This window comes from Pseudomyrmex gracilis, unplaced genomic scaffold (genome assembly GCF_002006095.1).
Source record: "Pseudomyrmex gracilis isolate BER0280 unplaced genomic scaffold, ASM200609v1 scaffold_0, whole genome shotgun sequence".
Lineage (NCBI taxonomy): Eukaryota > Metazoa > Arthropoda > Insecta > Hymenoptera > Formicidae > Pseudomyrmex > Pseudomyrmex gracilis.
The window spans coordinates 2,983,423-3,000,608 of record NW_018020584.1 but is presented as its reverse complement, the minus strand read 5'-3'; the positions used below and the strand labels follow the sequence as shown (position 1 = coordinate 3,000,608).

Here is a 17,186-nt window from a genome sequence, read left to right as displayed (position 1 = left end):
TCAGTGACCCCGCCCCCACCAAGGCCGCGCGCCCGCGGTCAGTGCCCCGCCAAGGCCGCGCGGCCGAGGTTTAAGTGACATTACTCTGTAGTATGTATATGTATAATACATATAATACAATATAAAGTATAATATTATAAATATATAATAAATTATAATGTATAATATGTATTATTGAATGTTATATATAATATAAATTACAGTCACATTATTTTTACGTGTTGTTTTTCTACTTTTTCCTGTCACGTGACTTTAGTTACGTTTTTAATTTTCTCTACATATACGACGAAAAGACTGTCTCACAAAATCGCTTTTATTATTTACTCTCTCGATCTTACCGATTCGATTCGACTCGATCAACCAACTTTTTTAATATATAAGGAGGATTTGTTGGTTCACAAGTAAGAGCCAATTATGTCAGACTGCTAGGCCGTGTCCGTCGAGAAAGTGCAGACAACTGTCTGCTACTGCGCATATTGCTCCGCAACAGATCGGGGAAGCCATCTTCTCATATCTTTTTTTGCACTTTCTCGACTTCTTTCAATTCCTGCTATTCCTGCATTTCAATTCCTGTATTTCTTGCATTTCCTGCGTTCGTTCGTTCTCTCTTGCTTAATTGGACACAGTCCTATGAAACAGCTTGTTCTGCTTTGCGTAGACAAGCAAAATGATAACGTCAGAGAGAAGCTTGAGAGCGGCCAAGCCCATAAGGCCTGTTCTACAATACAGTCGTAAGCTGTAAGTCGTAAGAAATTGACCAATCACAGATAAATCACAGAAGAATAATCGATTGTGATTGGTCAATTTCTTACGGCTTACGGCTTACGACTGTATTGTAGAACAGGCCTAAGAGAAAATGTGTAATCACTTTACCGCTCTGTAAGCCAGCGCAATGGTCATTCATAGTGGTGCACATTGCCAACTATGTAGCCATGTTCACGAACGACTTGTCGGTACGTACGCTATGATTCAAACGCGGACATGGTTCTATTCCGTGATATGTCTATGATCGTGCGGTTCTATTCCGTGTTACGTGCACAAGCGTCCGTGTCGTGTCAAGAAAGATCGAACAGCCCGGCCAGTACCATACCACGGTGTAAACGGTGTAAACGTGGCCTGGACGCTCTAATTTCTCTCCCAGATATCGGACATTCGCGCACACGCGTGCGAAACGCGTATATGTATTATACACACAAACACATATACACACTATGTCATATGTATGATTCTTACAATGTTTATATTGTTTGTACACGCGGTTTGACATAAAATTGGTAGTGTTCTTTTGAGTGTCTTTAGGATAGTCTCATCGTTTTCCTTTATGGATGATTATTTTGATAAAAATTCTCCGCTAAATACCTCGTTACTGTATACAACGATGAATTCCGCAGGTAATAAACGGTTATGAACGTTATTCGTGTCATTCGTCAATTGTGGAAAACTGACACATTTTTTTAACATTGCAGTAAAAAAACGTTGTCCCTTTTCGGAACAGTGTTATCGAAAAAATCCGATTCACTTTAGCGAAATGTCACATCCTCATTGTGAGTATTTGTATACAATTGAAAGTTTATATATAACAAAATTTATTAATATTTGTTTTTAGTGGAAAACTTGTTGATAAATCAACTGGATAGTGTAATTGAAATTCCTGAGGTTCTCCACTTTACGTGTAATGATCGTTCGCAGTTGTTGGATCAATTGAAAGTATTACAAATGGTGCTTAGAAAAGAAAGAGAGAAAAATAAAGAAGTTTCATCTGGTTCGTCCTCTACAATACAATCTTCCTCCTCTGCCACATCAGGTGTCAAAAATGATTTGAAAGAAAAAGTAGAAAGACATAAGAAATTATTGGAACAAAGAAAGCAAAATAAGCTCAAACAGATGGACATGGAAGCACAGGCGTTAACTAGGGCTTTGGATAAGGAAGAGAGATTGGAACAGAATTCAGAGACCATAAAAGTTAGTACAATAGATAAAAGGTAATAGGTGTGAATTTTTAATTATGAAAGATGTAATAAAAATGGTTTTTGTTAGGTGAGAAAGAGAACTCAGGAATCAACTCAGGGTTCTTCTGTAACAAAAAAGATGAAACAAATGAGCATTGAAAGTAGCAGTTATGACAATAAAAAACAGAATTCTCAAAGTAGTTCTACAAGTAGTGAACGAAGTTCAAGCTCCAAAACAGGAACGTCTATTATTGATCAGTATCTAGCTTGTGATTCCGAGAAGTCCAGAAATGAATTCAGAAAAACTGCTATTCAGATGATGAAAAAGTCCGGATATTCTGTATCAGTTGTGGAGCCAGGAGAATTCGCAATAAAATACGCTCTTTCGGCGCCGTATCACTTGTTTTTCACGAGAGTTGAAAAATCCAAAGAGACATACAATCAACAGTTTTCTATAACTTTTCCTGAAATTCTCGATATCAGTCTCGGAGAAATTGTCAACAGTCTACATTTCAATTTTATGGTAGACGTCGGATGGTTGTGTCTGCAGTATTTGTTGGCTGGCCAACGTGCTGAAATGACAATATTATATGGTGAGAGAGTAGATCAGGAGAAAGTTGGCAGCAACATCATCTTGAAGGAAATAGAGATGCCAACAAAATTTGGTTGTCATCACAGCAAAATAATGATCTTGCAGTACAAAGATGATGGCATCAGAATAATTGTCTCAACTGCCAATTTATACTCTGATGACTGGGAAAATAGAACACAAGGGTTTGTCGAATACGTTTTAGATGTAGTTTTTTGAACGATGCAATATGCATATATAAATAAATGCTTAAAATTGTTTTGATTAGATTATGGATCTCGCCTCATTTGCCTCGACTGTCAGAATCCGCGAATCCCAGTGACGGAGAATCTCCAACGGGTTTCAAAAAGGATCTCGAACGATATTTGAACAAATACAGAGATCCGATTTTAACACAGTGGATATGGGCGGTGCGAAAAGCGGATTTCTCTGCCGTGAATGTGTTTCTCGTCGCTTCAGTTCCCGGGAATCACAAGGATGCTGAAGCTAATTTTTGGGGACATAAGAAACTGGCGCACGTTCTATCGCATCATGCTACATTGCCGCCAGATGCTCCTCAGTGGCCTATAGTCGCTCAAAGTTCCAGCATAGGCAGCCTCGGTCCGAACTTCGAAAGTTGGTTGTCGAAAGACATAATTCCGTCTATGTCTAGGGAGACCGCGCAAGGTTTAAAAAGTCATCCGAATTTCAAGTTTATTTACCCATCGGCAGAGAATTACAAACAAAGCTTCGACTGTCGGAATTTGTCCTGCTGCTTGCCATACAGTGCACAAGTGCATTCGAAACAAGAGTGGATAGAATCTTATCTATAGTAAGATTGAAGTTCCTATAGTTTTCGTTTTGTTCCGTTCAATTTTCTAATTTAGAAATGATTTGTTTCTACAATCGGAATAATATTGTTATCTAGCCAGTGGAAAGCTACGCGAACAAGACGAGACCGTGCGATGCCTCATATCAAATCATACACGAGGATTTCACCCGACTTGAAAAGTATTCCTTGGTTCGTGCTCACAAGTGCAAATCTGAGCAAAGGTGCATGGGGAGTTCAACGAGTCAACCATTACATAATGAGCTACGAGGTCGGCGTTATATTCCTACCAAAGTTTATTGTGAGTAATAATGGCATTAAAATGACATTTAAAGAGCATTAATTGTTTATCGCTAATCTCGCTATTATTTCTTCTAATCTTACTCATCATAGAATTGATTTATATTTAGACAAATACGACAACGTTTCCTATTAAAGAAGAAGAGGATCCGGCTGTGCCAATATTTCCGATTATATACGATCTTCCGTTGTGCCGATATGATTCAAACGACAAACCTTTTGTCAGCGAACTTCTCTACAGTTTAGGTAGAAGCTAATTATTTTTTTTAAACTGATAAAAAAAAATTTAAAAAACCAGAGAATTTTTTAATTTGTTTTTGTGTGTGAATTGTGAGATATTTTCGCAAGATTGAAATTTATGGATAAAATATATATATATAAAATTTTTATTAAAAACACAAATACATTGTATGTATTATGTTTATTTACATGTGTATTTGTCACTTTTATACTTTTTGCATTATCATTAGAAAATAATAATTGTCAGCATTTATTTCCTGATTAAAATTTCCTCATGTAATTTCCAAAGGTAAATAACAATTTCCATAATGCCTATGCAAGTAATCATGTTTGCATATGTGTGTGTGGAATTGATTATTTTTCTTCTAAAGACAGGATTTTCCAGTATTTCTACTGTTCGTATAACATATTTTTAACTATTATTAAGTGAATATTATCGCGCGCGCTTGCTATTAAATACGGAAAAACAAAGAAGCTGAAACTTTTATGAGAATTCTCCCATTGTGCGTGACTTTTTTTCCGTTTCGATTTTACTGAGTAATATTATGCCGACCGCTTCAGACGCATGCTGTTTTCCATAAAACATCAGTATGAAAGTGCTTCCTCGGTGTGAGGGATGAGACGTCATTCCTTGTGTGCTGTCTATTTTGCACATGTTTAGCCTTCAAACGTTCGTTAATGAAATCGCTATATTGTTGTATATATGTGCGGCAGTTACGCATATACCGAGTTGTCAATGTATCTAGTTAAGATAAAAAGTAATGTATAAGAATCGTAAAAATAGCATTACGATTATCTCGATATGTTGGTATTTCGAACACTATAATTATTAAAACGTGGTGATGAAAGAGTCTCTTTTTTGTCTCAGGGTACAATAAGTACGCTTAAAACCAGTCCAAAGTGTCATTTACAGTTTACGTTCACATTTAATAAGGAATATTTAATGAGAAACTTGGTATCGAGACTTTGAGCGTAAATAACGTGTTTAAATTTGCATAAAAATACTAAAGAAATACGAATGTTTCAGTTTTTGCAACATATGTATACGTATAGTCCTACGTATACATAATTATTTGTTTGTTTAGTTTGACACTTGATTCAACACATTCTTTTTGTTATACTGTACATTACTACAAAGCAGTGTAAACATTATTTATTTCGGCAAACATGTGTCACTTCGAACAGTTCTTATTTCTGTCGATAATATTGCTTGATAATAATCATATATCATATTTTTTTAAACAGATTACCACTTTTTAGATACGACAAGAAAAATCAACACGATGAGCGATCTAATTTGATTAATTTATTAAGCATATGCATATGTACATGTACATTTTTACATCCTATGTCTGATCATTTATTTGTGTTATATATATATATAACATTTTTTGTTATATAAATAACAAAAAATATATATACATATACGTATATAAATAACACAAAAATCTATATATATACGTGTATAAACTAATCTGTTTTTTTTAACATAAAACTTAATTAAGATTCTATATACTTATTTTTATTTTTTTTCTATTTCAAGAAAACTCACTTGTCTATAGTTATTTTCTTAGTTAATTTAGACTATCATTGAACGTGTCATCTCGTTTACGTATACTTATATTTATTTATTACAAACTCTTTGTTAAAAAAATTAGATAGTTTTTCTTGAATTTATTATTTTTACTTAATTTATATTTAATTTATTATTGAACACAACATTTGTTACAGTCTTTTGCTACAAAAATTAAATTTTTCATCAGGATTATCGGGACGCTCTGAGATTCATACTTTTTTCCAAACCACCCCTTATAGCTCTTACAAGGCTTCCCATTTTGTCTGCGGCTCGCTTTCGTTACTGGATCAATTCTCTTTCGTGTTAGAACTCACTGGGAGCGAGTGACGTCAAAGTTCTCTGAACCGCTCTGAACCTGAACCTCCCACCTGAAATCCAAGTTAGATGTTCTCGGCGCAGATGCGGCTTTTGGAAGGGACATCCTGGCGACGGCGGCTAGTGGAGGACGTCGATCATCAGTATGTGAGATGGCATCAAGAGAATAGGAAGACTGCCATCAGGTGTGTTCCTGGCCTTTGTTCATTCACGTGGTTGTATTTGTATTTATTCAGTAACGGCGATTATCTCTGGGAAATTTTACTACAAGATAACATATACTATCTCGTAAGTGTTGACAGAAAAAAAAAGTACGGAAAGTGACGCAATTGTGTATGTATGCGTATGCACGTGTATAAGAGATGTGTGTGACTCGAATGTGTGACTGCACTTCGTGCGTGGACAACAAAATTTTTTTCGGCAATACATTTGACCGGGAACGTGTCGCGCCTGATAATGCGACGATAAAAAAAAACGAGAGTGTTGAAAGTAGTTTTGCACAATGGCACAACGAATTTCTTTCGCCTTATCTTATCTCATATCTATTTATTGATTTTCTTTTGCCGATTGGTCTAGTCCGGACAGTCTCACGTTGGCGCCAGTTAATTATATGCTCGATTTATCTTTCTTTTTTTATTTAAACAAAGTAAACTAAAATTTCTCGCACCAGAGTTCTCCACTCAATAGATTTTGATACCGGAAATCCGGATTTTTTCTCACAATTTTTTTATTTGTAATTTCAAAACATTTTGTCAGTGATGATTCACAAAACAATGTTTAATGAACAAATGACAGTCCAAACAATAGTGACAGTACGGAGCTTTTTGTTGAGAGTTTTATTTCTTCTTAAGTTTTAAACGTGATTAGCGAGCATTAACGCTATTATTGTTATTTGTTTCTGGTACACTCAATTTCATTAATTCCTTCACTCATGAAGTTGCGTCGTCGTTGTTATGTCATGTGTCTAAATATTATTGGTGCAACTTCACATGTAAATACTCTATAAAATTGAATGTTTTGTTTATGAAACGATAAAAACTGGCTGATATGATCTGTCAGTAATAAATCAAGTACGATTACGCATAATCAAGTTAATTTGTAACACAAATATTTATGAGAAAATACAAGTGTAACTCATACATACGTAATATTTCCATATATTTACGAATCTAAAAGAATTTATTATCTACTTGTGTTAGTACAATTTTATTATTTAGGAATTTTGATTGGTTTCCCTAACTCTCATTCATAATTCTTTTTATTTCGCGAATGCTTAAGGAAATAACTATGAAAAAATACTTGTGTTTTATAACATATATTCAAGGTTCGGAATGTTGCTCTTGTATATCTATATAATCTTGTCACGTACACAAAATGATTTGTAAAAAGGTAAGCAATAATAAATGTGCGGACATTTGTCATTGACAAAATTATTTGCGCGAGAACGATATGAATTACATTAATAGAAATTATTTTCTTTTATTTCTACATTAGCTATTATTTTCAAATAAACAACATCTACTGTTAAGAATTAACAGATAAGATATTTAAAAATATCTTAAGTGAGCAGGATAATATTTATATATTGAAAATGCAAATTGAACATCATAGATAAATTTGCTCTTGAATAATAAATATGTACAAATTTATCATGAGGAAAGATTTAAACAATAATGAACAGTTCCGGTGTGATATGTTAATTAATTCATTGAAAAAAAAATGAATAAACATCTTGATCAGAGGTCAAAACCCGTACTTCCGCATTTAGTAATGCCTATGAAAAATGTTTTACTTGTGCGATAAATTCGTTTATCGCGATAATTTAAAAAGTAGAAATAAATTCTTACTTGTTTACTAGATATATAGGATTGTTTTACATAAGCATCTACGAGATATATTGTAAAGAATCGCGAATTATAAAACGTCACTAAATTAAAAATAGTAAGAATATAAAATGAGTTTAATTTAAATATCAAGGCAACATATTGATATATTTTTTATTTAAATAAGGTTTAACATGTCAATTCTGCTGCGGTTTGCTTGGGATATTTCATTACAATGAGAAATCAACATTTCCACTCACGAGAAGATAGGTCTTTAATCGACGCATTAATAAACTGTCTGGACGAATCGATAAAAAAACACCGGTGTGAGCTACTGGTGCAGCAATAAATTTGCTAACTGCAACTTCTGTTAATTCATTGGGTATTTTCGACGAGCAGAAACGAAGATCAAAATGATGACTTGTTGGGTCCTCGTCGGGGTTCTCGGTGTCATCGTGTTTCTATATGGCCTTATTGAATTCCACTATTTTGTGCGCATGCTCTTCACCATCATCTACGCACGTTTTTGCAAGAAGAGAGTGAACATTCTCGATGAAACTGTGGTTTATGGTACGTTGTTCACCAGAAATAATTTTTTTCTTTTTTTATGTTCCTTTATTGCAAATAGGTTTACACTTAACATTTCATTACGAGGCGTCAATCGAAGGGCAATCACTTTGAAAGGTCATTTACAAGGTTTGTCTTGTTACGATGTAATCTAGGAATCCTTATGTGATTCGCCTGTATCTTTGTACTGTATACGAGCCTTGACCTACCATATGTAGAATCAGCTGGTTTGTTAAATGTCGTGTCGCAAATCCGGACGAGTATTGATTGCGCACTCTAATGCGCTTAAATAGCGCAAGATTCAAGTCTTTTCACGTGAGACGGCATTTATTTTAAACAGAGCGAAAAGAGACTGAAGAAACTAAGAATGTTGTTTCGAGATCTTCTACGTCTAAAAATAACGGAAATAATTTTTTTTCTTAAAAGAGAATTAAAATTATGTGACAATTAATAAGAGTCAGAACGTTCGTGCTAATAAAATCGGTTCTGTCACTTGACTATTTATTATCTTTATTGTTGTTGCACATCCGGACGTGGAATTTTTATAGTAAACATGGAAATGTCAATATATGTCAATTTATAATGACATAGTCAATTCTATCTTTCTCTTGTTATTATTATTTTTTTTTTTTTTAAGAAAGAAGAATTCTTCCTTACCTTCGTATTTCTTTCGTCCATGACAAGATTTATACACATAGCAAATGTAATGTTACGGACCGATTGATCATTCGTAATTATACAGCTGCTCGATCAGTTACGCATCCTCAATTCTTTTAAACTCATCTAAAGTTAAAATCAACCATATCCTTAAGACTCCCAGATACTCGTGAAACTTATTGTATTATAAACGTCAAAAGAGACAAATGAAGTTTTGTGTTTTATTTAATTTGCATCCTTAAATAATTTTACTTTGTTTATATGTGAAAAAACTTAGAGCTTTTTTTTAATGTAAATTACATAAACAAACATTTATACAAACACATCATAAGTTTTTTCTGATGACATAATTCAATACGAATGTAACGAGAGTCTATTTATAACGCAAAAGAGAATCTACTTAAAGTTTATTGTAACGACACGTATAACGATATATGCTACAATCATTTTCCATACATTTCTAGCAATTTGATTGTGTTATGCAACACAAAGTTTGTTCTGAACATTTGTTTCATGATTATGCGATATGTTAACTAATGATTATACATTAGTTTGAGGTTTTGTGTGAGATAATTTTTTCATATATATATATATTGACTGATTGAGATAAACATGTCTAGACTATTAGTAAGTTTTTAATCTGATCATGATTATATAACAAATATAATTTCCGCGTTGCGTCTAGCAGCACAGAGATTTTATTCTTTTGTTATGACACATTTGTTTTTCAGGAATTTGCACAACCACTGATATAGATACTCTTTTATATCACATGAACAACACGAGATATCTTCGCGAGCTCGATTTTGCGAGAGCTGATTTTTTCGAAAGAACAGAACTGTATCGAGAGATTTGTTCCCAAGGATCAGGTTTTCTACAGGGAGCTGCTACTATACGTTACAGACGTTTTATTAGACCACTAACAATCTTTAAAATAACGTCTAAGGTGAATTTAATTTATTTAAAAGAAAGTATTTCTACCTAGAAAGTATTTCTCATTGAACATTTCTTTCATACGTACAAGATAAATACATTGAACTTATGCTATTTTTTTTTTTAATGAGAACTTTTTTATTAAAGTAACGGCGTTATGTCTCAATTTTTTTTTAAGAACAAAACGAAATATTTTATTACATAGTCTTTGAAAACATTGAGTTTATGTGGAATTTAGAAACACTTTTGGCATAATGTTATAAATGTTTCTAAACTGTTACTTGACAATGTAATCAATTACTTTTATCAAGAAACTTTATAGCCATATGATGAATATACGTGCGAGATATATGTATATATTTTAACGTGTATTATAAATTAATACGCATAGAAAATTCGAATTGAATAACAAATCTAAACTTTATGTAGGATGCTACTTTGCACATATATAAACTGCTTATTTATTTCTCAACAAACTTGAAAAAATTCTATTGCAATAAAAGACATTTTCATCAGGAATCGAATTCAGATCTCTCGCATTCCGTTCAGTCACCTTGACCAAATTTTAAAGAGCGATTGCACAAAATATGAGAGATCCGGTTCGGCTGGCTGCTTTCTTCTGGTTAAGATATCTTTAATTGTAATTGTAATTGTCCCTTCAACCTAATCTAACATTGTCTTATTTAGTCTTGTTTTTTTAAATTTAATCAATTGTTTTTTTTTGGGATGATGACTTTCAGATTATTTATTGGGACGAAAAGGACGTCTTCATGGAGCATCGATTCATTACGCCGAGCGACGGTTTTATAAGAGCCATAGCAATTTGTAAGCAAAGACTTCTTAACTGCAACGCTGATGCTGTTATCGGCGCTTTAATAAACCGTAGAGTAAAGCAAAATGGAAATATCGAAGCAGGTGTGACGCAGGTAGGAATAAATTGTAAACATGTATAGAAATAATATTGTTTTCAACTTTCTCTTTCTCTCTCTCTTTCTCGTTTTCTTGAGTTATTATCAAAAATATTTTTACTTTTCATTATTACAATTATCATTAGTTTGTTACTTTCAGTTTTAGTATATTTTAATAACTTTTTTGTTCTTACCATTGTTTTACTGTTAGTTTTTTTACTTATAACTGTTGTACACAAGAAAAGTAAGACTGTATATTGAGATTACTAAAAAAAAAAAAAAAAACAGTATATAATGTCTAATATTTATATATGTTTAATTTTTTTAAATAATCTTTGAAAATAACGCAATTACTTACGTCTGATATTTCAGATATCTGTCGTGCGGCCAGAAATGCCACTAGAAGTGAGCAAATGGATCGAGAGCAATGAGATATCCTCAGCAAAACTGAGGAATGAATCGATTACGGTAACAACGCACTGCTGACAAAAAGATGAGACAGCATCAAGCAGTGATGCTGTGATAAACAATGTTGCTGTGATGTATGCAACTACGACTGTGTAACAATTATGTTAGGAATGCTATATTTTTATTCTTTTTAACCATCAGATGGTATCCTAAGTTGAATTCCGGAAAGAAATCAAGTAATTATGATGTTTTCTGTAACTTGTAACTTCTTTAAGCTTTTCTCGATAAGCTCATGTAAATTATTTTGTATAGGTTTCAAATTCTTGCTATTATTACTATTTGAAGTAAAATAATTGTTACTCTTATTTAAAATGGTAGAAATTTTAAATTTTACCAGTCAAACATTTATTAATTATGTAAACATTTTTTTTATACGTTCTTCTCTTTTACACATGCAAGTAAAGTTTTATAACTTTGAGGTTTTTTTATCAATAATGCTCTCTATTATCTTATACAAAAGTTTATTAAAAATAATTGAACAACAAATATAATAACTAATTGATCAAATTCTTCCAGCTTTTATAGATTGGTCTTAATTGGCGAATTTACTGCGTACAAACTGTTTAACAAATCTATGATTAAAAACGATGTACAATTATCTAATGATATGTAAGAAATAACATGATTTAATGCAGTCGTGGGTGGAAAGTAATTTATTTTTTTCTGATATATTTATGCAACAAAATATATGTGAATATCTAGCTAAATAAAACAATATGTAAAGCGGAAATGTAAATTTATTTTTTTATCTTTATGTTTTACACTTATATATTTTATTCGCATAAATATACAGAAAAAATCAACGTAAGATATTCAATTAAAATAACGAGGGATTTCAAGTTTAACAAGTTTTAAAAACTAATAATTAAAACTTGAGAAAGTATATATTTAAAAAATTGAAAATAAATTGTTGATGTGTACAACACTTTTCATTAAATGATAAAATCATATTTAAAAATTAGAAGTTAAAGCAAATTTGTGCCATTACATATTTGTTATGTTAAACTTTTTGCAAAACTTTGTCAAAAATTAATGTTCTCTTTCTCTATATTAACATGTAGAATTAAAAATAAAAAAAAAACACTTTATGGAAAGTGTTACTGACTAAAGAAAGGGAGAGAGAGAAAGAGATATGTTGTTGTCACATTTCAAACAGTACATGTCTCTAAAAGACGACTAAAAAACGACTTAAAAACGTCTTATTATCTTCTAGACATCTTTAAGATGTCCTTGATCTTTCTCTGCTGTCTAGGATGTTATATCTCGAAAGTTTGTTTATACATAGTGCATCTCGCACAATAAAAAATATATAGCACAGAAAAAATAAGACAGCATTAATTGTTTTCAATATAACATTTAGATATTTATTTCCATTTGTAGTATATTAATTAATTTAGATGCCTTAAACATTCACTTAAAATATATATTTATTAGACTCTTAATATGTGTTGTTTTGTAATTTTTTTAACCTCTTTCAGTCTTTATATTTTATGTTTTTATTTACTTATACAACAAACACAAGAAACAATGTTACAATGGATAGATAACGTATCGAGTTTTACTTGCAAGTATTCATTATTAAAGTTAATTCGAGAAAGATGCTGAATTAATTACTGCCAATGTCACGATGCTTTTTTGTTTGTTAGATTACTTGCGCCATTTGCGTGTTTATAAGCTGGCTGCATTTTATCAAACGTTATTTTTCTTGCATGGTATTCTTCAATTGCGAGAGCCAATCAAAACGCATATTCAAATCAGATAATAATCGTAATAATCTAAAGCTGCGTTTTGATTGACTCTCGCAATAAACCAGTACATGATTAAAAAAGCAAGAAAAATAATATTTGATCTATCACGGTGATACAGCAGAGTAGTCAATACAGGAGCACAATTTAAATAGTAATTTAGTAAGCAATTATGCAATAAAATAATTTTTTTTAAATACTAAAAAATTACTGAAAATGCTGAAAAAATACTGAAGATTATATATCAAATTTTATATAGCTTAATTGTTCACGATAACAGTTAAGATCAAAGTCCGAAATAAATGTAAATGTCGTTGTGGAACTTATCGGAACCGGTTTTCTTAATTGCGGTCAGTGTTCCGTCAGCCGTAGAGAAGCGCGCATCGTTCAGTCTAGTTCATATACCAAGGAAAGACGTTAGAAGACGTTAGAAGTAGAAGAAACCGACAATGTTGTGCTTCTGCAGCGTGGCGACAATCGCTATTCTTTATTTTTTCTTCGATCTGAACTATTACGCGAGAATTATTTTTACTATCATGTGGGGTAGACTCTTTGAGAAAAAAAAGAAGATTCTTGATACGACTACGATTTACAGTAAGTTTTATGTTAAAACATAATTATATATTTTCTTTAGACCGCATGCTAGGTTAATAAAATCTTGTTTTAATTTTGCTTGTATTTTATATAAAATAAATCTATATTTCAAAATAAAAGATTATATAAGACCAATGCGAGCAAAATTACAGGATGTTAATATAAAAACTTATCTTTTTACTAAAAAAACTAAGTTTAGACATGTTGACTCTAAAGTTAGATGGTCATTGGTGAAAATTTAAATACATAAAAAAAATTACTTTATCATAAGTACATTATTTCACCATTAAATCGTTTTTGTATAAATGACTATATTATGCTAATTGCTAATTTGTGCTTTTTTGTTATGAGTGTCACATTGATTTTATTGAATTAGTTTTTTATTTTTTGTGTTACGTAATTACAGTTTTTCTTCAAGATATTTTATCTCTCTATTTTAGCTACTTTAAATATTTTTGGCCTAGATATGACTGCGATAAAGTTTTTACTATCCCAGATAACCAAGACTGAATAAGCATATTTTTGCAAAGTCTGCAAGAACACATTAGGGTATGTCAGTATTATGTAGTCAGCATTCAAACATAATCTTATTTCAATTAATGTTGATAGAAAAACAGAAAAACAAGAGAATATAAATGTATCATGCCGTGATGCAAATATTATTGCATCAATCAAGCAGAACTTGCTCAAAAAATGTAACAGATTTGAAGCATAACATGCTATTGTCATTTTATTCTTCATTTATTTCTATATTTTTACTGTGTTGTTTTCTTTAACATATCGTGTGCCTACATAATTCACTTACTATGATGATACAGCTGCAAAGTGTTGATTAAACCTGCGTGCATACTGCTGGCATACTGCTATCATTTGGCCATCGGGGCTATTTTTGATGATAATGTTAAGAGGGTACTGGATACNGACTATAGACACCTGTAAACCGACATTTCTAGAAGTCCTCTGGTGTCGTATTTACTGCATAAAATCTAAAATGCTTTTCCAGAAATAAATAAAATGTGCCAAAATTTATCGCTAGCTACTTGTGGTTGTCGAAAATAAACATAAATTTTTACTGATACAGTTTTCTTCTATAACCTCATTATATATTCACGTGGCAAGTATTTGTAAACTTTTATACGTATTTAAACTTAGCTAGCGATAAAGGTACGACAAAAAAGAATAAAATAAGACATTCCGATTATGATTGGAATGTGTAGTTAACGAGAAAAAGAGATGGCAGTATAGGTTATCATATGCTATCATTGTGAATGAAAAAAAGAGTCTCAAAAGGCATTATATATCTATTTTCAAAAGCACTAAATAGTTGTTTATATGTATTTGCTTCTATAGAAAACGTCGGTTTACAGGTCTCTATCCAGTTTACAGGCCGGGCTCCAGTACCCTCTTAATCGTTTTAGTTCATATGTTTTGATAAAATTTAATTATTTCTGACTGCAAAACTGTGATAATTGTAAAGAAATTTTAATATGTGCTGGTTTTAAAAGTTTGTTATGTAATTGAGAGATTTACTGATAAAAATCCAACCTTAGAATTAAAACGTCCGAACTTAAAGTATTTTTTAAGTAAAAAATCATTTTTTACATTAATATTCTATTTTGATTCGCATTGGCTTTAATCTTGTTTTGACATTGTCACAAATTTATTTATCGATGATAGATGTCTGAAAGTTTTGTTCTGTGTGAAAAGTTTATTATATAAAATGTATGCCTAGTATTATGACTTGCTTTTTACACGTGTATATTACATGCAAATGTATTCATCAATACATACAAAAAGAATGGAATGGTAAATATGACATTAACATATTATGCGTCTTTTAGATTTTTTTCAGTTTGATAGAACGTTGTTTTACAAAAAACTTATACATATTTTCTTACAAGTATTGCTTATTAAATTTCTATATTAAAAATATAATTTTATATAAAATAAGAATAAATTTAATACATAATTATATTAAATAAAAATTAATTTAACATTTTTTAATTACATTCAATAAAAAAAATTTGACAGCTTAATGTGATATAGTAATAAAAAGTATGAAATGCTGAATGATGATGTGGATCAAGTAAGAGCATCTTATTTTGCTCATTATTTTATTTTGGTTTTCTAATCTAAACAATTATACATATACAGGATGTCCTACTTCTTGTTTATTACAGTATTACAGTATTTGTTTCTTCGAACTGAATAATGATTCTTTTCGGTATCCTCCTATCATAAAAAATAAGCGAGATATTTAGAATGCTCAAGTTAAGTGGGACACCCTGTATATGTATGTATATATATATATATATATATATATATATATATATATCACATACATATTAATGTCATATTGAAATTAGCTGTATAATTTTTATGATCTATAAACGCTAATTGTTCTTATTTATATTCTTACTAAAATTTTAACATGTCTTAAAATGTCGCGATCCGTCGTATGATAAATATCGTTAATTTTGCTATTTTATTTATGTTTTGTTATATTACAGTTCTCGATCAAGCCAATTGTGGCATGAGAAAAATTTCAATTGTAGAATAACAAAAAGATTTCTCTTATTTTAGGTATATGTTTCACTCAAGACATTGACTTGGTCTTAAAGCATATGAATAACGCGAGGTATTTGCGCGAGTTGGATTTTGCGCGTTTTTATCATTACGATAGATCAGGACTATTCACAAAAATCACAAAAAAAGGCGGTAGTGCTGTTCAAGGTGCTAGTAGTATACGGTATCGTCGAGCACTTTCTGTCTTCACGCCGTTCAAAATTACCACAAAGGTATGACCCGCATTTAGATTGTATTGTTTTGTTTTATTCACAATTACATCATTTACAATATAATCGAAATAAATTAAAACTTTATCTGATTTTCTTCACAGGTTATTTATTGGGAAGACAAACATCTATATCTAGAGCATCAATTTATTAGTCTCTCGGATAATTTTATTCGCGCAGTTGCATTAAGCAAACAAACACTAACTGAACTAAAGATACCAATAAACGATATAATAACCGAAATCGAACCGGACATTCGTAGGCCAGAACTCACTAAAGAACTTCAATTATGGCTAAACTGTATGGAAGAATCGTCGCAAAATCTAAAAAAACAGAGATAAGAAAAGATCTAAAACATTAAAATTGCAATATTTGCACATAGTGTAAGTCATGATATAATTATAAGTATACGTTATATATATGTATACAATATGTACTTATACCAAAATTATTAAATAGCAATAGCATTTTAGCAATTTTATTTTTACATTTGTTATTTATATAGTTTAAAAATGGTTTTTTTATTGTTGGATTTCTATGTTACACGATATTCTGTTACATGTACAAAATCAAATAATAAAATAAAATATATTTCATTTATTGGCATCAATACATATCCCAAATATACGATAATACAATAAACTTAAAACTTAATGCTAAAACTCTGATGATGAAAAACACTATTATTTTTGTCATTGATCCCAAAATAAGTTTACTTGCAATTACGTAATTATAGTGACGCTATATATTTGGAATAAATAATCTGATCACACATCGGAATATATATAAATTTACTTAAAGCTATATTTATCAACAAATTATATCGAAAGTTACTACATTCAATAGAACACTGAGAGATATTTTCTCGATTAATTATTTTAATGAATTTTATAATTTGTGTCACATCGCACACACTACG

The 17,186-nt window shown here is 31.1% G+C and overlaps 3 protein-coding genes across 7 annotated transcripts; all 3 read left to right on the top strand.

The window, feature by feature from the left end:
- The first annotated feature begins 863 nt into the window (after window positions 1–863).
- On the top strand, window positions 864–5,854 carry LOC109864164 (probable tyrosyl-DNA phosphodiesterase). Its single transcript, XM_020445125.1, has 8 exons — window positions 864–1,391; window positions 1,467–1,544; window positions 1,607–1,962; window positions 2,038–2,723; window positions 2,807–3,349; window positions 3,446–3,647; window positions 3,757–3,892; window positions 5,770–5,854. The coding sequence occupies exons 1-8, from the start codon at window positions 1,322–1,324 to the stop codon at window positions 5,787–5,789; spliced, it is 2,091 nt and encodes a 696-aa protein (XP_020300714.1). The 5' UTR covers window positions 864–1,321; the 3' UTR covers window positions 5,790–5,854.
- A 44-nt stretch (window positions 5,855–5,898) lies between these two features.
- LOC109864180 (protein THEM6-like) lies at window positions 5,899–11,854 on the top strand. 5 transcript variants are annotated; one of them, XR_002251409.1, is made up of 6 exons: window positions 5,979–6,065; window positions 7,788–8,170; window positions 9,556–9,770; window positions 10,498–10,683; window positions 11,038–11,309; window positions 11,650–11,854. XR_002251409.1 is itself a non-coding variant. In XM_020445182.1 (5 exons), the coding sequence occupies exons 2-5, from the start codon at window positions 8,014–8,016 to the stop codon at window positions 11,149–11,151; spliced, it is 672 nt and encodes a 223-aa protein (XP_020300771.1). In that variant the 5' UTR covers window positions 5,899–5,962; window positions 8,000–8,013; the 3' UTR covers window positions 11,152–11,440. The 5 variants fall into 5 exon arrangements, 4 of the variants coding, with proteins under 4 accessions (XP_020300771.1, XP_020300740.1, XP_020300752.1 ...); XM_020445182.1 differs by lacking the exons at window positions 5,979–6,065; window positions 11,650–11,854 and adding an exon at window positions 5,899–5,962 and having other exon boundaries at window positions 8,000–8,170; window positions 11,038–11,440; XM_020445151.1 differs by lacking the exon at window positions 11,650–11,854 and having other exon boundaries at window positions 11,038–11,440.
- Window positions 11,855–13,221: 1,367 nt separating this feature from the next.
- Window positions 13,222–16,861, top strand: LOC109857752 (protein THEM6). The gene is made up of 3 exons (XM_020434437.1): window positions 13,222–13,472; window positions 16,056–16,270; window positions 16,372–16,861. The coding sequence occupies exons 1-3, from the start codon at window positions 13,328–13,330 to the stop codon at window positions 16,606–16,608; spliced, it is 597 nt and encodes a 198-aa protein (XP_020290026.1). The 5' UTR covers window positions 13,222–13,327; the 3' UTR covers window positions 16,609–16,861.
- The last annotated feature ends 325 nt before the right edge of the window (window positions 16,862–17,186 follow it).